General features: G+C 42.0%; 1 protein-coding gene across 1 annotated transcript; it reads right to left on the bottom strand.

Annotated features, from left to right (window-relative positions):
• Positions 1-9268: 9268 nt before the first annotated feature.
• Positions 9269-10492, bottom strand: LOC122467640 (COP9 signalosome complex subunit 6-like). Its single transcript, XM_043554112.1, is given in 2 exon segments — positions 9269-10246; positions 10249-10492. Coding segments are annotated over 2 exon segments (1062 nt in total). The 5' UTR covers positions 10451-10492; the 3' UTR covers positions 9269-9386.
• Between the last annotated feature and the right edge of the window lie 15976 nt (positions 10493-26468).

Below are 26468 nucleotides of genomic sequence, written 5' to 3'. Positions count from 1 at the left end.
TTTTTCTTGATATTAAGGCTGTCTGCTTTCTCTTACTAGCCCTGGCCCCAAAAAAACCTTGGCAATACAATAACATTTAGGAAGACTGAAAATCAACCCCAAGGTATCTTTTAGTCTATATTTTCACTAATTGTTAAAAACAAGAATGTGATCGTATCTCTTGTCTTGTCCCACTTTAGTTAAGGAATTTATCATGTAAATTCCTCCTTTTTTCTTCTTGGTTTTGCTGGTATGATTTGGGATTTTAATTCAGGATTATTGTTCTCAATTTGTTATATTAAATAGCCATCTTCTCTGTTAAACTGGAAATGCTCCAGTTTAAGGAATAGGCACACTTCTGGTTTTCTCACACCCATAACATGGAACGCTGGTGAGCATAAAGAAGATGAAGATATTTGGGGGTACTCCCAGTTTTCTTCTACCCAAATTGTAATAAATGAAAAATTAAAGTAGCATAACTAAAGTAGGTCCTTTTTGCAGGTCTAAGAGTTATCTTTTTTTTCAGCGCAGCTTTTGGCTTGTCCCATCATTATAAGTAGCTTACCCAATAAGGATTGGAAATACACATGAGAATGTGAAAGTATTTAATAAAAGGTATTTGTAGGTACTGGAAACACAGCAAAACCATAGGCTGGATAGTCTATGTTATCATGGAATTTATAGTCTAGTTAAACAAGCTCATGAATCATCCATAGGTCCTCTTCAAGTTCACCTTCAACACATTTCATTCTGTCTTACGTCTCCACAGCTTCTGTCAAGGACACTTATGGCCTCCATGTTGCCAAATCCAAAGGACTCCACTGTAGTTAACTTCTTGGCAACATTCAAAGAAACTGACTATCTTCCTTAAATCAATTTTCCCTCTTAATTTTGATGAGACAAAATTCCTGGTTTTCCTTCTATTTTTTCTGGCTGCTCCTCTATAATTTTGCTGATAAATATTGGAGTTCTCAAGGCTTACTCCGGAGCTTCCATTTCTATCAACGCTCTCTCCTTATGAAAACTTACCCAGTTCCATAGCTCTAAATAATGTATAAAATGAGGAGTCTCAAAATTAATCATCAGCTTTAAATTTTCTTCTAAGCTCCAAACTCACAGGTTTAATGCATATTTGATATTACTACACGATGTGTAATAGACAACTCAAACAAGCCATCAGTTGTCGCCCACTAAACTGGTCCTTCCCCATTACTCCCTGATCTCAGTAAATGATTTTACCAGCCATTTGCTAAGCTAACTAACAGCCTAGGAATCCTTCATCACTTCTTATCCCAAATATCCAATCCATTGCATTACCCACAAAATGTATCTTGGGCCCGTGTACTTTTCTCCATTCTCATTACCACCACTGAAATATAAGCCAGCATCATCTCCTGTCCAGACCACAGCACTGGTCTGCATGCCTTCATGCCTGTCTTACTCCAGTCTCTTCTTCACGTGGCAGACAAAGTGATCTTTTTATAATATAAATCATATCATGTTATTTCCCTGCTTAAGGCCCCTCATGACTTCCCAGTGCCTTTAGAAAAAGTCCAAATCCTCTTAATATGGATTATTTCAACAACCTTATTCTTTTCTCCCCCAGTTCCTTTCAACTGTTCAAAAATGGCAGATTTTGTTCCACCTTAAATCCTTTGTATCTGCTCTTCACTCTGCCTGGGAGGTTCGTTCTCTGGCTCTTTGCAAGGTCTTGACTCAACTACACCATCATCAAAGAAGTTTTTCTCTGAGGGGTGCCTGGATGGCTCAGTTGGTTAAATGTCTGACTCTCAGTTTCAGCTCAGGTCATGATCTCATGGTTCATGATTTCGAGCCCTGCATCAGGCTCTGCACTGACAGTTCAGAGCCTGCTTGGGATTCTCTCTCTGTTTCTCTCTGCCCCCTCCTGTGCTCACTCTCTCTTTCTCAAAATAAATAAATAAACTTAAAAAAATAAGTTTTTCTCTGATCACACTCCCCCAGATTATTTAATTCAATTAATGTTTTCCCTTTTCCCTTCACAATGTTATATGAAATTATCATTTTGTTTTTTAGTTTATTATCTCTTTCTACCAATTAGAATGTAAATTTAGTAAGGGAAGAGATTTTTGTCTTGTTCACTGATGTATTCTCACAATCCAGAACTAGGGCGACAGTATAATTTATTTCCAGACTGTGACACTGGTTTTTGTGTTAAAATAGTAAGGTGTATGGAAAACAAAGACAGCAGTTGTAAACAGGGATTACCCCAGGCAAACTGTGATGCATAGTCAATCTGCTGAGAGCATTATCTGACCCCTACTTGGTCCTCAACAATGAACTTTTTCAGAAAAATTACAGAATCACATAGTGCTAAGTGAAAGAAGTTGATGTGAAAATGCTTAATATGAAATCATGCAATTTATGTGAAATTCTAGAAAAGAAAAAACTATGCAGATGGTAAACAGACACATCAGTGGTTGCTAGGGACTTGGAGGAGGGAGAGGGTTGAATAGGTGAAGCACAGGGGATTCTTTAGGACAGTGACCCTACCCTATGTGATATTGTAGTGGTGAATGCATGACACCCTACATTTGTTAAAACCCATAGAACTTTGCAGTGCAATCCGTGAACCTTAATAAGCACAGGATAGAATATGGGCTATGACAAAAGACTTTAATTGTACCACAAGTGTATAAAATAACCTCAACGAAAGAAGTGTGTCTGTGTGTGGGGAGTGATGCTGACCTACGTACCTTTAGAAGTGGATGGAGACTGTGAGAGTAAACCATAAAGAACTGTACAGAAACGCTGTGCTCTCTTTGCTAAAGTTGTTCCCCACAGGGTATGGGTTAATAGTTCTGAAACCACTATACATTTATACTGGAAGCGAATAACGGATTAAATGGATGCAGTTGTTGTGAGCCAGGTTCTCACCGTTGGAATGGAAGGTGCAGAGAAGCAAGGAGGGAAAGACTATCTGAATGATCCATATGGTACTGAATTAGAGTTGGAGGCATCAGTACAATTTCAGGTTTAATTTAATATGGATATTGATGAATAGATAGATAGATAGATAGATAGATAGATAGATAGATAGATACATGTATGTACAAGAGTTAGCATACATATATTTCCTTGATCTGCCATCAATGAGCATATTCAGCATGCAGATCATGGTTTCCAATATCTTCCCCAATAAGAGAAATCACAGCTTTTGGGAAAAATGGCTGACTCTAGACCTGAGGCCGGGAATATATATATAATATGAGCTTCTGGTAGTGCCAGAAAATAGTGAAGTGCTCACAGACACACAGACAGAAAGATGAGGGTATGTCAAAGGAACACAGCAGCCAACCTGAAAGAGCGCTCTTGGGCCCAAACTGGAACACTTTGAGCAAGAAAATGAGTCTGAGAAACTGCAACAGTCCAGAGGAACCTAAGAAAACATGCTGATCAAATGTAATGTGGTATCCCAGATGGGACCCTGGCACAGAAAAAGACGTTAAGTGAAAAATTAAGGAACTCTGAATAAGATTTGGAAATACATAGAATACTCTAGGAATACAAAAATGAATAGTTGACTTAGTCTGGCGATGTGGGGAGGGAAAGGCATCTTCAGCAAAACTATGTATAAACTAAAGCCTCAAAGATGAGTAAAAGCCAGTACAAGCGTGGGTTCTGAGTTGGGAACAAACTGAAGAGTGTTCTGGGCAAAGATAAGCTTGTGGGATGACCACAGGTAGAAAAAAGCATGTAACATTGAAGAAAAGTAAACAAGTCTAATATCTTATGTTCATCAACCTGTTCTTCTCCAGAATAGTTCTTGAAGAGGCTATGATTAGTCCCAATTTACACATGAGGAAATGGAGGTCACGTTCCCAGAGACATATGGCTGACTAAAGCAGAATTGGGAGCTCAGCCCATCCAACTCTAAAACCTATATCCTTTTCTCTCACACTACTTTCCATTTTCCTAAGAATTGTATCAAAGTAGGCCGTGGTCAGCCAGTTCTCACTTCTGAAAATGAGCAAAACTGAGCCTGCAAGGAGTTAACAAACAGATCAGCAGGGATTCTGGGAACAGTTGGCCAGAGCACCATTGGTTCTCACTGAGTTGCTCTCACAAGAAGCATTCTCTTACTTGCCAGGAACCAGAGCCCTCTGAATCCAGAGGTCAAATTCCAACCTGTGAACCCAAGGGGAATTATGTATCATGAAAATATGGCCTGGGAGCTGGAACCAAAAGAAAAAAAAAAAGCCTGTTACAGAAATGAGAATTCTAGCAGTGGAAGGAGGGATGTGGTTGGAGACAGGCTGTCCTTGGGTTGGGGAGAAGTGGACAAGGTGAAGAATTTAGTCTCATCTTGGAAGGTGCCATCAAGAAGAGTCAAGAGTCAGGCCATCATTGTTAATTTAAAGGATTCTGTCCCCGCTGCTCCTTCTGGCCCCTTTCCTCCTCCTCCATAGCTAACACTTTAGTAAGCTGTTTAAAACAACAGCAGCAACAACAACAAAGAAACAAAAACAGGAAGAACTATCCAAACCTAGCACCCACCTGAAAAATCGCATTGGTGTCCACACGGGCCAAGCCCAGGAACAAAGCGACATTTGGGGGAGGAGGGTAGGAAGAGGGATACCTTAGACAGAAAAACTCAAGCACTGGAGTGAAGCATTACGGCGCTGGTAGCAAAAGGAGTGATACAGAAGTTTTTTAAATGCCAAAAGGAAAGCCAAAAATAATTTTAGAACACCCAGAACAACGTCAAAAAAGCACTCAGAAGAGGTTGACTATTAGGGAAACTTGTTACAATGAATCATTAGATCAACTGCTTTTAACCTAAAGTTCTGGGGATACTTTTACAGTGGAAAGGGATGGCAAGTATAATGCTATTATTATTGGCCAAAAGAATGTGGGCCTGGGAAGGAGGGCAGAGAAAGGCAGGTACCCTTGTTAGGCCCTCTGTCACAGTTCCCAGGCGAAGCCCTTAAGTGAGTAACCCCGAGGTTCAACAGTATGTCGTATCTTGGGTGCCCTTGAGCCCTCCTAGTTGGGCCCCAGATCTGATCTGTCTTGGGTCCCGCCCACCTAGAGGATGGCCTTTCCAAAGGCTGACCTGTTGTTTGTGTGGTCGTTTGAGAGATGGCCAGAATTTTCTCTAGGGTGTATTCTACTGTAGGGATCCAGGTTTGGGGCACGCCTTGTACCTCCTAATTACTTAACTAGAGAAACTCAATTTTACCACACAGATGGAGTCAGGCATGTTTTTCTCTTTCCAAGCAAGTTTGAATCAAAGGGAGGTGTGGTAGAGATTCAGAACTTTGAAGCTGGAAGCAATTGACATTTGGATCCTGGAGGAGGAAGGGGAAGTTTTTGTGGTTCGTGTTTACATTGGCTCAGATAACAGGGCTCAAACAGTTGCGGTATCATCACGCCCTCTGCATCAGCTGCACAGAGCTGGCTAAGTGGGGTCCTAGGGACATTCTTCACCAGCTGACCTTTGTCCTGGCTGTTTCTAACACAAGCACCATTAGCTGCCTTGTAGCTTGGGATATTAAATGTCGGAGAGTGGGGGGTAGGGTGGGAGTTCACCAGGTCAGCCTTCTGCTCTGAGTATAGCTTAGTGCTGATCATTTGCCAAGAAGTTCTGTACAAGAAGGCCGCATGACTCGAAATTACTAACACAGGATGGGGCTGCTTGGGGACAAACATATAAGATATGTATATTAAGTACTACAAATTCTTTACAAAACAAAACAAAACAAAACACCCAGAAGGTAACACTTTTGGCTCAATACTGCTGACTTCATGTACTTACTCACTGAGGCCAGCTGTGTGCTGACGCCATTTTGATCCTAATACTGGATGCACTTAATGCTGGAACTCATCTTTGAAAACGGTCTTAGGGGACTTGTTACATTCCTTTATATATTATCAATGGTGAGTCTTCATTCTTGGAGGATGTATTTGATTTGAAGAAAGAGCCAAAAGTCATTATGACCTCATTATGGTAGGTAATTTGGCAGAGAATTATTGTTTTTGGTGAAAATAATTATAAAACCTTTCTTCCCCCTCTCTAGTATCATCTCTCCGACTGACATCATAGAGTCTAAGATTTTTAGTTTTGGAAAGATTAGGGGAAATAATGTAAGGCATTCCAAAAGAACTTCACGTTGAATGATATTTGGACAATCTAAACTCAGCTCTGAATTTGGAGTATCAATATCATCTATTCAGGGACTATTAAAAAAGAATGGTATTTCAAGCCAATACAATTAGTAATACTAATATTTGTGCAATGCTTCTAACTTTTCAGAGGGCCTCGGGAACCCATATTTAGTGGTTGCCAAGTTACAATGAGGCAATATTTGATTGCAGCAGCAATTTTTAACCCCTTCAAGTATAGTTAAAGAGAGGGGCTTAAACTAATATTTGAAATACTTGGTGCCCTGATTGGGTGAGAACTGGTGAAGAAAATCTTGATTATTTTTTAATATATTTTCATATTTTATGGTGAAATGCTTAGGAATCTGCGCTCAGGAACCAGCTTGCCTGAGTTCAAATCTTATGTCCATTGCTTACTTGGCTCAAATTAGCATCTTGGAACCTCAGTTTACTTCTCTGCAAAATGAGAATAATAACAGTACCCACCTCAGAAATTTTTTGATTATCAAATGAATTTAAGGTATACATATTTCACATAGTAAAGCGCTCAATGAATCTTAACTGTAACTACTATTAGTATAATTATTTCCCAAACCACAGTATAAAATAGGCAGAGCAGGTATTCTGAATTTCAATTTTATTTAATTGGCACAATAATCGTGACTGTGAGACATGAAAATGCCCAAAGAATAAAGTGTAAGAGCATGAAACTTCCTAAAACTCCCTGCCTACAAGATAGATTATAACAATAAGATGTGTTTTTCTTTTCTGTTATTCTATTTTTATTCTGTTATTCTAGTGAGCTCTCAGTTTTAGAACATCATAATTAAACTGGAATTTCTAAACTCTGTTTTTATCAGTTGCTTCTTCCCTAGTCAGGGCATTTCTGAAAAGGTTTAATGAATGCCAATGTTTTAAAATTATCATAAAAGTAATGCAGAAGATGCATATCACATGTATTTTCTACCGTAGTTCATTCGGAATTGATGAAAATGGCCACACATTCCTTTCCCAGAGTACATTCTAGAAAACTTTTTAGGATTTTGGTGATGCAGATAAATGGAAAGGTCTTCGTCAATTTTTTTAATCTGGAGCTTACGTAGTAGAATTGAAGTATCTGACTATACATGATATCCTCTTTTCGGCCAAAATGCCATCATACCTAAAGTAATGCTTTGTGATGAAGGACAAGTCATTTAATTATTCTGGATAACATTTAGTCAAGTTATTCAACTGTGAAATCTAAATTTTCTCATCAGTAAAATGGGGTTAACAAAATAACCTTAAACTGAGAGAGAGGATATGTGAGTGTTATGTATAAACAATCTGCCATCATCTGTATAAGTGTCTCCATGAGGGAGTGAACTGTTCTGAAAAACGACAGGTGATATCTGGCTTATTCAAGCTCTCAATAAAGACGAGCTGCTAATATTAGTATTAGTATTATTACTACTACTATGACGACCACTGCTGCCTTTCAAGATCTCATTCAGGGGCACCTGGGTGGCTTAGTTGGTTGAGTGTCAGTGTCAGTTGAATCCTTTGGCTTAGGTCACGATCCCAGGGCCACAGGATTGGGCCCCAGGCCAGGCTCTACGCTGAGTGTGGAGCCTGCTTGAGATTCTCTCTCTCTCTCTCTCTCTCTCTCTCTCTCTCTCTCTTTCTCTCTGCCCCCTCTCATGCTCTCTCTCTCTCTTTAAAGAAAAAAAAAGATCTCATTCAAATATGAGCTCACTCTCCTTCCCCAGCCCCAACACATGATTTATTCACTAATCACAAGATGCTGTATTTTATTGTATGCACGCATAACCCAAGAGCTTAGAAGGATACATGCACACTTTAAGAAGGTCCCTTCTACTGCTCCAAATATTAGGGCTTTTGCATACTTATGAATGTAACCAAGAACAGAGCCCAATGTGGGGCTCTATCTCATGAACCATGAGCTCATGACATGAGCCGAAATCAAGAGTTGGACGCTTAACCGACTGAGCCACCCAGGCCACCCCAAAGGATTGAGTTAAATCTATAGATCGCTTTGGATAGTATTGACATCTTAATAATATTAAGTCTTTCAAATCATGAATATATGGTGTCTTTCCATTTATTTGTATCTTCTTTAATTTCTTTTATCAATGTTTTATAGTTTTCAGTATGTAAGTCTTTCTCCTCCTTGGTTATTCCTAAGTGTTTTATTCTTTCTGATTGAAAGTGGAATTATTTTCTTAATTCCCTTTTGGGATTGTTCATTGTGAGTGTTTAGATACACAGCTAATATTTGTGTGTTGATTTTGTATGCCACAATTTTGATGAATTTGTTTATTAATTCTAATAGTGTGTGTGTGTGTGTGTGTGTGTGTGTGTGTGTGTGTGTGTAATCTCTGGAAATTTTTACATATAAGATTATGTCATCTGCAAACAGAGGTAATTTTACTTCTTCCTCTTCAATCTGGATGCTTTTTATTTCTTCTTCTTACCTAATTGCTCTGGTTAGGACTTCTAGTACTATGAGAATAAAAGTGGCTAAAGTGGGCATCCTTGTCTTGTTCCTTATCTTATAGGAAAAGTGTTAGCTGTGGGCTTCTCATATATGGTCTTTATTATGTTGATACAGTTTTCTTCTACTCTCAGTTTGTTGAGTGTTTTTATCATATAGGATGTTTAATATTGTCAAATGCTTTTTCTTCATCAGCTGAGACTATTATGTTATTTTGTCTTTCATTCTGTTAATTTGGTTGGTATATTGCATTGATTGATTTTCATTTGTTGAACCATCCTTGCATTCCAGGATAAAAAGCTCCTTAGGTCATCACTATGATCCTTTTAATGTGCTGTTGAATTCTTTTTTCTAGGATTTTGTTTAGGATTTATGTGTCACTATTCATCAGGGCTATTGGTCTATAATTTTATTGTAGTGCCTAGCTTCAGTATCAGAGTAATGCCAGCCTCATGAAATGAATTTGGATGTTGTTACTTCCTCTTCAACCTTTTTGATGAATTTAAAGACGATTACTTTAGTTCTTCTTTTAATGCTTAGTAGAATTCACTAATGAAGCCACCTGGTCGTGGGATAGCAGTTTTTTGATTAGCAAGTTTTTTGATTACTGATTCAATTTTCTTACTCATTATTGGTCTGTTTAGATGGGGGGGGGTGCTGAGGGGCTGCTTCCCTTTTATTATTGACAGAGGTTTCTCTAAAGGGAGTGTAACACCCCTCCCCTGTGGGACCACTGTCCAACCTGTGCATCCTCCCTTCAAGTACCCTCTCAGAAGAAAAGCCCCTGCATCCACCTGCCAATGCCTTGTCGATCATAGAGGACGTTGAACTTGTTCACAAACTGGTTCATGGTGTTGCACGTTTTGCTGATGGTGCCAGGGTAGGCCACGAGCCCCACGTCATTACATTGATTGTAAAAGTCTGTCTTGAACTTGTCTGTGCTGAACACTGGGAGGCAGTGACACAGAGCATAGGCCTCCCGCAGGATTTCTTGATTAAAGGGGACCTCCCCTGCTTCAGAGGCCTTGATGTATTCCCAGATGAGTTTGACCCGGCTGTGCAGCATCTTAATAGCACTGTGTTGCTCTATCAGGTGTTCAGCCACAGTGGAGTTCTCCCCACGGCCTTTGGCTGTCATTCGGGCTACGTGGTTTACACCCATGCATTCAGCTTCCTCTGTGGCCAGAGTGTAGGTCAGCTCAGCAAACAACATTGTGGCCTCTCCATTGATTATATCGATGACAGACTCAAAAACACTGTTGGGAAGATGTGTGTGCCTGGTCATAGGGTTCAACTTAAGAAAGAGAGGGCTCTCCATGATCTCGCACGCCTGCTTCTGGACGTGGATGTCAGAGGGGTCAGGCAGCCCCCCGGGGGTATACCAACCCAGAAGCTCCAGCTCCTTGAACACCTGTTTGAACTGCTCCTCCTTGGTGTAGTAACACTCCTTGTCAATGATAATCTTCTCTTCCACGGCGTGGGACAGCAGCTCAAAGGAGTTCATCACCTCGATATTTTGGCCCTCCTGTTTCCCGATCAGAGCCCCAATCACCTGCATAGGCCGCCCCTCCCGGGAGCGCATACGAATCCAATGGTCTGAAATGTTGAGAATGACAAGGGGATGAAGAGGACTGAGACGCTCCCTGTCACACCGGAGGCCATCACGCTGGGGACTACTGCTGCATCCACCTCCATCCCGCTGTTACCTCCGGTCCCGTTCGCCACCGCCGCCATTTTCCCCACGCCCGCCAGCCCCGGCCCCGGTCTGTTTAGATTTTCTAATTCTTCATGATTCAGTCTAGATAGGTTGTATGTTTCTAGGAACTTGCCCATTTCATCAAGGTGATCCCATTTATTGTCATACAACTGTTTTATGGTAGTCTCATAACCCCTTTTATTTCTGTAAAACTGGCTGTAATGTTCATTAGTCATCATATTTTTATATTTACCCTATCCAATGCCTGCCCAAGTTGGGATACTTGGTAGCCATTTAAAAAGAGAATGTAAAAGAGAAAATCACCGGACCCTTCGAACCATGTGGACAACCTATCATGGGTAACTTCACTGAGAAGGGATAGACTTGGAGAAGGAGGCCACCAGGAGGAGGTCTTCAGGTCAGAACTTGGGCTAGCAGGAAAGGGCTCCCAGGGCTGGCCCTGAGTGCGGGGTGATGACTCTCTGTGAGATGTGGCAGAGTCTTCAGGCAGGGTGTGGATCAGGGAGACATAGTGGTCTGGCCCATCATGGAGCCCAGAACCTGCAGAGTGAACTTGACTTGACCATGAGTGCCAGTGGATCTAGCATGCTTCCTGAGCCCAGCTTGGGCAGTTCTTTTCACACAGCTACAGAGATGACTAAAGGTATTGTGTAGTAATCCACCTGGGAGGTTGTCTGGCAGGGGCAAAATCTGTCTATCACTGTGTTCTTGGAGAAGTAGAGTCCAGGCGAGGAATCTCTTAGTGATCTTTCTTCGGACAGGGTGGGGCACTCTGACTTCTTGCCCTTTCATAGTTCTGACCAGGAAGAGCTATAGAGAACCACACATAGTACATAAATGTTGAGAAGGCATGGCCGGCTTTGTCTCGCGGTTGGTCTTCCTCCAGCAGCTTTGAGGCTCCTCTCACAAAAGCAATTCCGTAATCTGAGGGAGCGTGCCTTATTCCCTGCTATGGACAGCCAGAGTAGGCAGGCTGTTGTTTTTATGTAAAGGGCTATTCTACTTGCCCAGCACGATTTGAGACACTCATTTGCAGTTCTTCCCTTCCCATCAACCCCGACCCCACCAAGAATCTCTCCTTACCACCTACGTTAGCTCACTTTTGCACATTCCCCACATCTCGTGCAGTGCTTGGTGCTTAGCAGGTGTTTGACAGATAGGTGCTGGATTCCTTCTATTACTGTAGTCTTTCCACAGTGCCCTACTTGAGGGAAGATGGAGAAGGGGCACATTCTCTGCTGCGATCATAGAGACCGAAGGGAAATGTGTGTGTCAATGAGTCTTTCTTCTATTTCCTTCTTCTCATTTTTATTCAACTACCCAGAGACCAGCATTCTCATCTGAGGTGTTTTGAGAAGCAAGCAAACACAGCAGATGACAGGCAATGCTAGCTAACAAATTTTTTCCCCTTCAAAGCAGGTTAGTAGGTTCAAATAAAATACACTGAAGAGGCATTACATGAAAACAAAACGGAAACTGTGAAGTGCAAGCTGATATTTTTAGAAGTTTGTATAATGACAGGTCAGATTCCTGAGGATTAGCCAAAGTGGCAAATCTAACACCACTTATTCAAAAAGGGGTAAAAGATATAGCAGGCAATTATACTTTAGCAGCAGTTGCGGGGGGAAATCAACTCTTCTTGAACTTACTGAGGGGACAGCTTGAAAAGTGTAATTTGAATATAGATAGCCAACTAGAAGGTTTCTATGAGGAGGGGGTTGGGAAGCTGGAGGAAAGGGAAGAGGAAAGGAAGGGGGTTGCCAGGAGTTCATTATTTTCATATTTTAAAGCCCTGCACAGTTTGAAAGGATGATTGCCAGAGGGGACCAGGAAAATTAGTGGTTGTTTGATTCAGGATCAATTTTCAAATCTGCCCAGTTTATAATTGTGCACCTCTCCCTGTCATCACTCATGTGATTCAGGCTCCAGATGTTCAGGGTTGAAATGTCCCCAGGGCTCACCACCTCCTTGGTATGCCTCCGGGCCTCTCTGTCTTCCCCCACCAAACAGTTTTCCTCTGGACTTATTTATTGATATCTGGAATGCCTGCATAGGGACTTAGAAATAAGAAGTGAAAAAGAAACACTTAAAACACGGGGCTCAGGCTTCATGTGTATCACCTTTGCAAGAAGTGACATAGATTAAATCCACACTGAGACATGGAGGGCCAGGATCCTGCTCTTTTCCAAGAGCAGATCTTTGTGAGGACAGAGTTCTGAGATTCCCAGGAATGAGAAAGATGAAGGAGGGGCTGGATCATAGAAGACAAATTTGGGTAACCTGACAGTTTTAATTAGAACTCACCTGCGTTTGCTGTTTATCATTCCTGACTTTAAAGATAACGGGAGAACTTCAGAACTGGAAAGAATCTTGAAGATCATCTGGCACAGCCTTACTCAAACTGGGTTCAGCAGACTCTTGGGATCCACAAACATATTCTTAGTCTACAAGTTTTTTTATGAGATTTAAAATTTGTCTTCTCACTCTGATGGTGATATAAATATATTATCAGAGTATCAAAGGCATCTGAATGAAGATCCAGAGTTATGTGATCCTAGGACAGTGTTTATGGTTTTTTTTGGAGGGGAGGGCACCACCCAAAGGGAACTTATACTTGGGCTTGTCCAGCTGGAAGCAAGTTGGTAGGTCCTAATATCACAACGACAGCTACCAGCCTCTGTTCTCTGTATACTCACACTGAATTCTTTACCAGCAATAAACACAAGCTTTATTTGCCAAAGATAATTTACAATTAAGAGACATTTTCATAGACTATGATTTTTGTCCCTAAAGTTTTTTTTTAATAAATTAAGACTTTGATTTGACATCATGGAAATGACATACTATAACAGATGGCTAATGAAAAAGAACAGAGTCAGGTTTAATAGATGAATTATGCATTTCATAAAGTTAAGATGAAATACTATCATGGCACACTGTCTGAATGAAAGTTTCCAGTAATTTTAAGAGAAGAAAGTGATATGAGAAGTTTGTCATCACATAACACACAGAAATATAAACATATCAATCAATCCCCAAAGTCACTGAGTTGTAGCCTTCATCACCCTGTTCATGTTGGGGATAACAATTTAGTTTCTGCCAAACAGCATTACTTATTATCTTAAATTAATGACTTTTATTGTCTTTTGGGTTTTGTTTCTATTCACTTTGCGAATATGCCTTTGTAGTTATTTAATACTTATAAAAAGTGATGCTGAATTTTATATTTGTACAAAACATATAAAAATATATTAACATTGGGTGTTTACAAATTTTTTCTCCCCCACGACAAGGAGTCTGAATATAACTTATCCTTGAGTAACACTAATCTGGTTTTTTGTTCTTATTTAAAAAAGTGACCTTTCAGTATTATGGGTATGTCTCAGTGTTGGAACCTCCACAGTCTTTCCAAAGAAAACTCAACCATCCTCTCCACCTATATATAGGTTATTCTATATTCCGCCCAGTGTTGATTGCTTTTTCCCTATTCCTACGTTTGCTTCTTTCACTCCCCCAGATTCCCTCAGTGTTCCTACGTCAACCATAGCAAACTTCTGCTCATGTTTCAAGACCAGCTTATTGAAGGCTGCTCTTCTGGAAAGCTGTTTTTTCCAACACCATCAAGCAATTTTCCAAATCTCAGTGGATACTGACTGGGTGTCCCACAAACTTCACCCAATTCTCCCACTACCTACCTGGAGATAGCATCAGATCCCACAGGTTAAGGGCTCAGCCCTAAAAGGCTGCCCCCACTTCAGACACCATCACAGATCCAGGTTGTCACCTGACTGACTGGCTATAAATCACAGGTTTCCATGACCCTCTTTTCAGGCTGGATTAATTTGCTACCATGGCTCAGAGAACTCAGGAAATCAGTTTACTTACTAGATTATTGATTTATTATAAAAGATATTAAAGTATCTGAATCAGTTGTCAGATGAAGAGATATATAGGGTGAGGTTTAGAAGAGCCCCCAACACAGGGGTTTCTGTCCCCCGCCCCCCGTGGAGTTTAAAGTGTGCCACCCTCCCAGCACATGGACATGCTCTGATTCACCAACCTGGAAGTTCTTTAAACCTGTCTTTTTTTTTTTTTAAATGCCCATTTCATTACATAGGCATGATTAATTAAACGTTTGGCCATTGGTGATTGAACTCAAACTCCAGCCCCTTTCCTCTGTTTGGAGGTTAGGGATGGGGCTGAAAGGTCCAGCTCTTTAATCATAGTTCCACTGGGAACCAACCCCATCCTTAGTGCCTTTCCAAAAGTCACCTCATTAACATACTCAAGTATGGTTCAAAGAAGTTTGTTATAAATAACAGGACACTCCTTTCACCTTTATGGCTCTGGAGCTATTTTAAGAATCAAGGACAAAAGACCAAGTACTACAACAAAAGATGCTCACATTTCTCTTATCACTTAGGAAATTCCTAGGGTTTTAGGAGCTCTGACTCAGAAACTGGATGAAGACCAAATATATATTTCTTACTATAAATCACAATATCACAGAAGCCTTCCTTCTTTTCCCGGTGTGGTGAGTGGCTCTCTCTGTGTTTGCCACAGCTTTCAGTTTCTATGTCTCATGCCACACCCTTCATGAGACATTGAACATATCTACTTACTCTCTAAACTTCTGACTTGCACTCACCTTGAGGAGCCTCGCCTTACTCATCCACGATTCTAGTCTGTGGCTCATTGTCAATTTTTAATAAAAGTCTATTAAGTAAGTTAGACCTCTCTATATTAAAACAATACATCCTAATGAAACTGATCATCACCCCATGAGGCACAACCTCTAATGTCACCCTTGCAAGATTTTTAGGAGACATTACCTGCTAGATTTATTTTTACCAAATTAGAGCATGAGAAGAATAAGACAGAAACAGAGGAAATTTTTGCCAGCAAGACATTAGAATCCCTGGAATTTATATGCAGAGGTGGGCAGGAGGCTATCTCCAGGGTCAGCTTTTGACCTTCCCATTTATGTTTGAGGAAGAAGGGTTGGAAGTTAATTCTTGCTTGAATCTGGCCTTGTGATTGGTTGCAAATGGAAAGACTTCTCGTCTCTGCAGGAAATGATGCCATCACATTGAGAAGCTGTTTTTTGGACTGGCAAATGGAAAATGTTCTTAATGAAAACACAGAATAATCACTCTGAGTGTGGGGAAGAAGCACTGGGAGGAAAAAGGAGAAAGAATACATATTAAATAGATGTGCCTACCAGCATACTGATGAGGAAAGGGATTTAGAGGTTATTGTAGGAAAAAAAAAAACCTCTTCATGTTATTATCCTAATGCCTTTCTGTAGCTTAAAAAGTGAATATACAGAATGTGTCACAGTGGAAGGAAAATGCCAATCAGCGGTCTCTAAAATAGAGATATGGTGGTCACTTTCTAGAGCTATTATAGAAACTGTCACCCAGTCCAACCCCCAAATTCAGTTTCACTTGTCAGACTATTCGTCCAAAGCTTTGTTTGGAAAATATGGTCACCAAGTTGTCAGACATATATTGTAACAATCATAGTGGCTCATGTTTACTAAGTCCTGACATATGTTCTAAGTGCTTTATAAGTATTAATTCCTTTTTCCCATTTTACTCAGGAAATGGAGTCACCAAGCAGGTAAGAAATTTGGCCAAGGTCACATAACTAGTGCGTTGCTCAGCCTAACTTCAGAGCTCCAGCTGCCTAGCATTATGACAGTCTGCCTTCATAGCAGAAAAACATGGGCTTTCGAGTCATGCCAGTCTCCCCACAAATCCTGAGCATTGGGCCTTGGCACAGGACAAGTTATTTAATGTTTATCAGCCTCCATTTTATCCTATGCAAAATGGGAATGATGATATTTAACTCATAGGGTTTTGTGTGGATTAAATAGGCTGATATACATAGAGTTCTTGGTACAGTACAGAGTAGATAATTTCCCTGCACCTACATTCTCCTTGCCTTAGGAATCTTTATAAGACAGAGCTTTAAGGTTTTTGGAGTGAGACATGATGTGTTGAGGCTGGCTTTATGGGATGGTGTCACCAAGAAGGTATACCCCATCGGGTTGAGGTGCCAGCGAGGTCATGGACAGGTGCACGAGGATGCTCAGAATCAGAGACTGACAGAATTGTTCCTCTGTCCTTGTATGTTCTCTTCAAGGGGGATATGGCTTAGGAGAATCAGCAAGATGAAATTTAAAATTAAATTGCTTCCGCTAATCCTGTGTGCTTTCTGCAAACTGAGTAAAATACCCCCAGACGTGCACAAATGTGACTACCATGGTATTGGTGATTAGCTCATGTCATTTGCTCAAATGGAGCTGAAGTCCTGATATTCTTGGGGGAGGGTAGAGACATATGATACAGAGGCAGGAGATGAAGCAGTGCTGGAAACAATAAAAAAACTTCATGTTGGTGGGGGCTCACATCCTCAGTCCAAACCACTCACATTGGACAATGAAGCGGATTCTAACCAACGGGGAAATTCTTGAAATCCTTTCTACTGCCCTAAAAATGCCCGTCTACAAACCGGGAGTCTTCTCCATCAATATTTAAGCCAGAGTGAAGAACTACCATCAGGTGGCACCAAACCACAGCCCGCACAGGAAGGATTTGGATTGCATAGCCAGACCACTGGAATGCTTCCAGAATTTCAAGCTGGTCACATGTGCAAAGTCCACCTGGTCATTTCATTAACCTTGGACAAATGAGAGATGACACTTTGCACAACCGAAGTTTGGGGACATCACACACCATGTTATTGTGGGTTTTCTCATGTACGCTGACCACCTACTATTTGGGGACATATGTTAAGTGCTTGGGATTCAGAAGCAAAAAAAATCTAGCCCCACCTTCTGGGAGCTGATGGTTCAGTGTGGAGATGGTCAAACAGACAAGCAATCACACCGTGATGTGACCAGCGCCACCACAGTGGAAAGCAAGGAATGCTTTGGGACTGCAGAGGAGACACAGGAAGGACATCTGAACCATTTTCCTGAGGCAGAACCGGAGGATGAGAAGGGAATTCCAGGCAGAGAGAGCAGCTTGTACATCGACCTAAAGGAGTCATGGTTTGTTCCCAAAAGTCAAGAAGAAGAACATGAGAATGAGGTATGAGGCATGAAGGACCCCAGCTGCCATGATAAGGAGCTTGAGCTTTTTGCTGTGTATTCATAATCCCTAGCCTTTTCTGGGATGCAGACTATAGTGGGCTTTCTGGTCCCTTTTCTCTGGAAAGAAAAGCTATAGTGACACACACATACACGTGACTCTTACATTTGACATTCAACTTCAGGGACAGTTTGGGGCCCTCTGGCACACACTTATTTATGGACTCCTACTTAAGACATCCCACCTAGAAGTAGTAGAGATGAGTAGAAATCAGATTTTGGGATGAGCAGGAATGTGTCCATCAAATAACTGGAAACAGAAGATGGATTGGAAGATGTACAGCCTGAAGACGAGGAAGATGGGACCACAGTTGGGAGCCGGTAGTCACGGATTAGACAAAACAATGGTTATGTGCAATCTCCTCCATCTCCAAAACTTTTGTTGGGTGGTGGATAAGGCACAGAACCCAATCACCGGACTCAGAGCATTTTCTGCTCCACCCCATTCTTTCTCAGGAAGGCGCCAATGATCTTGAACTCAGCTGTGAGGGAAGGCAAGGGGAGGATAATAAAAGAAGCTGTAATCTACAGGTGATATCGCCAGCCCCTAGGGTACAGATTGCCTAGGCTAGTACCCCAGAAGTTCATCTCTGAGAACATGCCCCTGGAACGTGTCGTCTGCTTCTAACAACCACAGTGGTATCTCACTAGGAGACCAGGAAGCCTCTGGGTAGCAAGACATCATTGCTTCCTCTGTGTACTGGGGAGACGGGTAGGCATGCCAAGAGGGAAAAGTGCTTTCCTTTAGCAGTGAGATAAGGATGTGGAGATGTGAACTTAATCCCGACTCTTCCTGGGAGAACCTGGCAAGTGTCTCTGCACTCCTATTTCTACATCTAAGGGAGTAACAATAAAAGTGCTAACATGCTCTGGGAGGAGTAACAAGGAGAAGCATTTTGTAAACTCTGCAGGAAGGTGATGCAACAGTGGCGGATGGCAGGTTCACTGGAGGACACAGCAGAATTATAGCCATCCTTGCTTTGTGGCCGACTTTTGATTTCTCCCATCACTAAAGGCCCTCCCAGAAGTAAGGGAGCCCTGCCTCCCTTTCTTGTTGCCTTCTGCAACTGTCTTGCCATGTGACAGCAATATGGTGGAAACCGGAGAAAAGAAAGTGTCCTGAAGCAGTGGGAAGCTTGGAGTGTTGAGAGAGCCTCACTATCTCTCTAAAATAGCTGCTTAGGGAAGCCAGGGCTGGCTCCACCGTACCTGGTGTGTGTGTGTGTGTGTGTGTGTGTGTGTGTGTGTGTGTGTGTGTTTTGTTTTAAGTTTGGGTTTAATTGAATTTTCATTGATGCCAAGAGCGCCTATAGCACTTGCTGTCCCCCATAAAGTGGGCAGTAGCTGCTCAGAATGGCTTGGTTTCCTTGAAGTCACGTTGTGGCAGACTGAGACCCCCATCCATCCAGTTCTACGCCTGCTGCTTTTTCCTTAGGACCGTCCTCGCACCTGAAGAAGGTGGGAATGATGAGCCCTGCTGGAGTCTAAACCAATCTGCTGTTCCCTTCAGACTTCCAAATGCTTTCTCCGCAGCGTGATGCCTTGTTGGGCTTGAGGTATTTTGTTTTTTGTTTTTTTCACGAGTCGAGTTTTGGCACCATTTCTATCAGTTGCAATGGAACAGAAGAGGAGGGTGGCTACAGGTAACAGATTATTTTTAATTCTGCCTTGTTATTTGGAACTGCTTTCCCATATGTTGTTGTTGTTCAATTCCTTGCATGAATTTTCTCAAATATTTGTAACATATGTCATATCTATATGCAGATTTTAAATTATGGATGCCTTCATCCAATCATTTTCGAAGGAGGAAAAATCCAAGTCTAATACTCTCAGGCAGGACCACAGTCTCCTGGGCATCAGTTATCGTTCAGGTAGACACATCTGGTGAAATGCATCACATCAAATTAGTATCAAGGGTATTGAGACTCTGAGACTACAGGCAGACAACCCCCTTCTAATGTACTGCTTTTTAGATTGTTGGGGAAACTTGAATCCCAATTCTCCTGTGAAATGAGTGATACTAACATGCCTGTTCAAATGCTCAAAGTGAAGATCAAAGCAGCAGTGTCCAAATTGCCTTTGCAAACAAAGCAGCCCCTTGCATCCCCCCTGGGGATACCGTGCTAATTTTATCTACTCTCCCTGGCTCTTCTGCTATTAAATAGCAATAAATAAATGTTTTTTTCTGGGTTTGCCAGTGGCTTATTTGTCTGACAAACAAGCTCATTTCCTTTTAAGTGTGAGGTTTTAGTCCAACTAATAGAATTAATCTATTTTTAATGAAAATGCGAATGGCTTTTACTTAGAAATCTACCTACCCATCTCCCTCTTGGCAACAGGCCCCTCCCCCCAGTGCCTTCTCTGAACACATACAACCAGCCATGAATATTTCAATACATCTCAGGCTTCCAGATCAATATAGGCAACTCTCAAGCCCTATTGATTTTCAGAGGTTTGACTCACAAGGGTGATAAATATTTCTCGACTTATGAAACCTGAGTTAAAGAGGCTTTGCTGGCCCTTCAACTTTTCCAGACATCTTTGTCTCCTCTTCTGTCCTCTTCCCATATCCCTTCTGCTCCTTCTCCCTCCCTCCCTTGCCCTGCACCCCGCCTCAGTGTCGCCCTCCCCCGCCCCCAGCCCCCCAACAGCCCTGAGATGGAGTTTATGACTAAGCAATACGTCCTGGAGAAGCAGGCACTGTTTCCCCACTGGGTCCACTTCAGTTCAGAGGGAGAAGAGCCACGGGAGGAGAGCAGTCATGGCACGATTCGGCCCCCATCCATCTCGCCTGCAGGGACCCTGCCAGCTTTCCTCTTGTCTCTCTGATTCATTTATCAGCACAGCCGACTCCTCCTCCTGCACACCTCTGAAGATGTAATCCCAGAAGGCGACCCTAGCAACATATGAGGAATTCCCCACTGAGGCACAGGAGCTGAGCTGCTCCATATGGGTAGGAAATAAGCTAATTATACAGTCAGCCATGTCCAATGCCAGGATGTATGTTGTTATAAGTTTATCCAGCCTAGTTATGAAGCAGTGAGCCTGAAATTCTTGGAAAATTTTACCGAACCTTTGGCATTTGATCCACCGTGATGTGCGTTGGATTAGGAGGAGTTTGGAGACCCAGGTACGGATTTCTCTGGCTCGCCCTGGGAGGTTGGTCAAATCAGATGACTTCCCTTCCTGAGCCTCTATTTCCTCATTAACAAAATAAATTCATTCATTCATTTACTTACCAAATCATTGCGGAGTTCCTCCTATGTGCTAGGGACAGAGGCTAGAATGGCAAACAAGAGAGATACAGGTCCCGGCTCTGTTGAAGCCCATCATCCAGCCAGGACTAGTCAAGGCTATACTAATGGGGCTTCCTCCTCTGAACTCCCATATTGCATGCCTCTAGATACTGCAAAGACATTGTATATAAATATGTCATCATCAGGTTTCCAACATGATCCCTTGCTTAAACTGTGTGCGGCTTGTTGGTCTGGATTGTGCCTAGATCTTTGGAGATGCTTGTTCGCTGGATAGCAGTTGAATAAATTGGCTCTTTATACTCTGTGTCCTGCTGAACACCAAGTAGAATTGAGGTAGCAATCCTGTGTGTGGAGCCACAGCAGAAACATACTCAGTAGTCATGGATCCTGCTTCAGTGGTTTTTCATTCCAAGTCTTATGTAAAGAAAAGCGTATGAAAGGACTTACAGAAAGCGAGTTATAAACTTGAATAAGTTGAATAAATTGTAGTGAATATAATTAATATATTTGTAATGAATATAATATATAATATAGGTAAATATAATATAGGAATATAATATAATATAATATAATATATAATATAATATAGGTATATGATATAGGTATATATAATTGTAGTGCATATAATACATAAGTGAATAAGTAGCTGTGTTTTCAATGGAAAGTTAGAGATGACCAAAATGACCCTGTAACCAAAACAGACAGACAGACTAACGTCTTTCTCTTGAAGCACAATCACGTTTTGAGTAAAAGTATGGTAGAATATGTGAGTCAGGGGATAAATCATTTATTCTAGTAGCCAGATACATTTTTGCATTTCAACTTTTGAAAAAGTTTTAAATTTATTATTATTTTCTTTTTTTTTTTAATTTTTTTTAACGTTTATTTATTTTTGAGACAGAGACAGAGCATGAACGGGGGAGGGTCAGAGGGAGGGAGACACAGAATCCGGAGCAGGCTCCAGGCTCCAAGCTGTCAGCACAGAGCCCGACACGGGGCTCGAACTCACGGACCGCGAGATCATGACCTGAGCCGAAGTCGGCCGCTTAACCGACTGAGACACCCAGGCGCCCCTAAATTTATTATTATTTTCAATTTGAAAAGTTTTTCAAGCTTTATTGAGATACAGTTAACATATAACGTTGCGTAAGTTTAAGGTGCACAGTGAGCTGATTTGTTATACATATATGTTGCAGAATGATTCCCACAATAGTATCTGTTGACAGACAAATGGATAAAGGAAATGTGGTATATAGTTATGGTGAAATATTATTCAACCATTATCAAGAAAGATAGCCTGCCATTTGTGACAATATGGATGAATCTTGAGGGCATTATGATAACTGAAATAAATCAGACTGGGGAAGGCAAATACTTTATGATCTCATTTACATTGGAATCTAAAAATGCAGAATTCGGGTGCCTGGGTGGCTCAGTCAGTTAAGTGTCCTACTCTTGGTTTCGGCTCAGGTCATGATCTTATGGTTCATGAGTTTGAGCCCCGCATCAGGCTCCACGCTGACAGCATGGAGCCTGCCTGGAATTCTCTCTCTCCCTCTTTCTCTGCCCTTCCTCTGCTCTCTCTGTATCTCAAAATAAATAAACTTAAAAAAAAAAAAAAGAATGTGTAGAAACAATGAGTATATTGGTGGTTTCCAGGGGTGGGGGTTGGGAAAAAGAGGGAGTGAAGAAATGAGGGAAGTTGATCAAAGCGTACAAACTTCTATCTGAAATTTTTAAGTGAAGTCACATTTGCTTCTTTTTTTTTAAATTTTATTATTTATTGAGAGAGAGAGATAGAGAGGGAGAGAAAGAGAGAGAGGGAGAGAGAAAGAGATTGCAAGAAGGGAGGGGCAGAGACAGAGGGAGAGACAAAATCCCAAGCAGGCTTCACACTGTCAGTATGGAGCCAGATGCAGGGGTCAAACTCACCAACCGTGAGATCATGACCTGAGCTGAAAACAAGAATCAGACGCTTAACCTACTGAGCCACCCAGGCTCCCCAAGTCACATTTGCTTTTAAGTGACCTTGAACAACACTCAAACAGGCCCAGTGACTTGGGTTGGAAAAGATGCACAAGTCTCCTTCCAGCATTGGTATTGCTTGATTCTACATGGCATTGTTTATAATTTATGTGAGCTCAGAAAAAAGTCCCCTCTTCTATGCTACTCCCTCATAAGTCATGCAGGGTCAGCTCCCCTTTCTCAGGGAAGCCCTCTCTGGGAGCGTCCTTCACCCAAGGTTCAGTGAAGGGCCTCTCCCACACTTACCTCTGTTTCCATGATAAGTTTTCTTGACTGTCTCCACTAAACTTGGAGCCCTCTGAGGACAGAAGTTATGTTTTATTCTGCATGACATTTCTAACATCTTCCTACCACATTGCTGGCACAAAATAAGTACTAATAAATATTTACACTGAGTAAAATTGAGAAGTTCTCTGCTTAACATATTGAATAAATAAATATTAATAGAAGATCTAGAGATCTAGAGTGGGGAGGTGCTGATGCAATTCCTTCTTGCTCTTAAATCCTCAGGAGGCATGTAGGAAAGAAATCAGGAATCATTTGCTTTCTGTTTCCATTTCACTGGAAGAATATGGTGACCATTTTGGTACCATTGAAAGATATTTGGTCTTTGTCCCCAGTTCCTGGCACAAACCTCCTAAAATTTTGGAATTTCCTGGGTGATAATTGTGATAGGAGCCCCTTTTGTTCTAATGAGGCAACTCTAGGCAAGCCCCAGATAGGTCCCGGATGGCAGCTGGTCATTGTTTCAATGAGGGATGGTCACTAGAAAGACCAAGCCTTGATTAGAAGCTTGAAATTTCCAGCACCCCCATCCAACATCTAGGGAGGAGAGAGGGGGCTGGAGATTGAGTTAATAACCAATACCCAACAATTTCATCAATCCTGCCTACATAATGAAACCTTGATAAAAACCCCTAAACTACAGGGTTCAGAGAGTTTCTGGGTTAGCAAACACACTGAAGTGCTGAGGGGGTGTTGTGCCCTGCCTGTGTGTTTCCCTATGTGTCTCTTCCATTTGGCTGTCCCTCGTTGTATTCTTATAACAAACTGCTAATAGTATGTGAAGTGTCTTCCTGAGTTCTGTGAGTGTTCTAGGAAATTATCAAACCTGAGGAGGGATCGAGGAACTCCAAATTTGTTTCCAAGTCATACAGAAGTGTGAATAATCTGGGTACCCTACTTGAGACTTGTGTCTAAACTGAGGGTAGTCTTATGGCTTAAGCACTTAAGTCTATGGAGTCTGGTGCTAATTCAATGGTAGGTAGTGTGAGAATTGAACTGAATTGTAGGATACCCAGTTGGTGTCAGAGTTGGTTGATGTCAGGAGAAAAAGCCACACATTTGGTGTCAGAAGTGTGAGCAAAACCAGTTCAACCACGAAGACAGCCTTTGCTGTTTGCTTTGGCAATAAGGGCATCTCCTGCTATGAGAGAAGCCCCAGTCTTCCACCATGAGGACATAAGCTTGTAGCTGAGTAGGTATTTCCTGAGTGGGTTGTGCAGGGAGTCATGTACAGAAGTGATGATATCATCAAGAGTTCTTAGGGGCAGGAGCTGGTTTGGGGAGAAGATGGAACTCTACAGTCTTTCATTTGCTGTGGAAATTCTGAAGGATCTCAAAGACCTCCCTGGGGAACAATCCAGTTACTCTCCACCAGAGACAGAAATGCAAACCACATTGCAGAGTACAAAGTTGCTCTCCAACTTGACAAACTAACACCTTGATGGTGGCAGAGCTAGCAGTGGAAGTGGGGGTGGGAACATGGCATGATGTGGATGACAGCAGCTTTGCCCTCAGTCTGCCAGATGCTTTGCTGGTTGCTTCCACCAGCTGTCTCATTTTCTACCTCTCAAAACTCTTTTATAGATAAAGTACTATGATCCTTAGTACACAGATCAAAAATTAATTCTGAAGTTCTGGGGAAAGAAAATCTGATTTTCACATCAGAAGTCACAAAGGTTGCAAATGTTCCAAACTGTGTGTATGGCTAGGAGATACAATAAACAGAGCACTTACATTGCCTCAATTTTATTCAAAGTGGTGGGGGCTTTGGTGGTGTTGGGGGGGCTGGTTGCATTTTATCAAAAATATGAATGCAAACTTTACTTCACTATGTAAAGATTAAAAGCACATCTGCAAAAGGGCTGGCTTAGTTGGTGGAGCATGTGACTCTCCATTTCAGGGTCATGAGTTCCATCCCCATGTTGGGCATGGAACCTACTTAAAAAAAAACAAACATATCTTGGGGTGCCTGGGTGGCTCAGTCAGTTAGGCATTCAACTCTTGGTTTCAGCTCAGGTCATGATCTCAAGTTTCATGGGTTCAAGCCCCGCATGGGGCTCTGTGCTGACAGCATGGAACCTGTTTGAGATCCTCTGTCTCCCTTGCTCTCTAACCCTCCCCCACTAACACACTCTCTCTCTTTCTCAAAATAGTAATAATAACAATTATAAAAAGCCATACACATGGGGCGCCTGGGTGGCGCAGTCGGTTAAGCGTCCGACTTCAGCCAGGTCACGATCTCGCGGTCTGGGAGTTCGAGCCCCGCGTCGGGCTCTGGGCTGATGGCTCAGAGCCTGGAGACTGTTTCTGATTCTGTGTCTCCCTCTCTCTCTGCCCCTCCCCCGTTCATGCTCTGTCTCTCTCTGTCCCAAAAATAAATAAATGTTGAAAAAAAAATTAAAAAGCCATACACATCTGCAAAGAAAGTGTGCATGGTAGCAGGTTTGCACACCGTGCTCCCAGTACTTCCAGTGGCGTTGTGGTTATTTGACAGAGAATTTGAAACACAGGGATGCACGAGTCCTGGGGTGTCACGGCTTGCTGTGATGGAGCTAGAGCTAGCTGAAGAAGTTGTGAAGAATGTCAAAGAATTTTTAGGCATTAACTCTGGAGTATAATTTCTTTTTCTGTTTCTGAGAAGGAAAGAGGGGACAGACTGCTTTACTAAGTAAACGTGCAAGCAACATTTGTTCTCCAGCTAATAGTTTGATGCTTCCCACTCAGTGACATGCCCTCCATTGCCCCCCACTTACCTCTTGTTCCAAACAAGACACCCTCATAAGTACAGTCAATCTGGAATAAAAAATCAAGTTGCTGTCTGTTAGTGTCTAAATGTATCACATGTAAACACGTGGATGGATTTCTCAGTAAATCTTGAGGGGGTATGTGGTGTGGTCTGGTTTTCAATCTAGGTTATGTAAAGTTTGTGAAATTTGCTCTGGAGCATCTGAAACTGAGTTTACTTGGGATGTCCCAACGACTTCTGATCTACAATGTTGTAACTTCCATGGAAAGGGAAAAGAGTTTCACATACGAATCCCAAATTAGAAGTCTCAAAGGCAGGTGCTCTGAATTGATTCACTGTGGAGCTACTTCTAGAATGGGCCACTCTATCTTATGAGGCCCAGACTTCATTTACATGATATCCAGTGAGACTTTATTATTACCCTAAGTGATGCCGGAGGCGGCGAGGGGGGCCAGCTAGTAACACACGTTTCCTCAGCTGAGCAGCCTTCCTTTTACATTTGCCTCTTTTGCATTGAGCCATTCTCAACGTTTATTTATTTTTGGGACAGAGAGAGACCGAGCATGAACGGGCGAGGGGCAGAGAGAGAGGGAGACACAGAATCGGAAACAGGCTCCAGGCTCTGAGCCGTCAGCCCAGAGCCCGACGCGGGGCTCGAACTCCCG

The sequence above is a fragment of the Prionailurus bengalensis genome, chromosome B1 (assembly GCF_016509475.1).
Source record: "Prionailurus bengalensis isolate Pbe53 chromosome B1, Fcat_Pben_1.1_paternal_pri, whole genome shotgun sequence".
Classification (NCBI taxonomy): Eukaryota; Metazoa; Chordata; class Mammalia; order Carnivora; family Felidae; genus Prionailurus; species Prionailurus bengalensis.
This window is presented reverse-complemented; position numbering and strand designations above follow the sequence as displayed.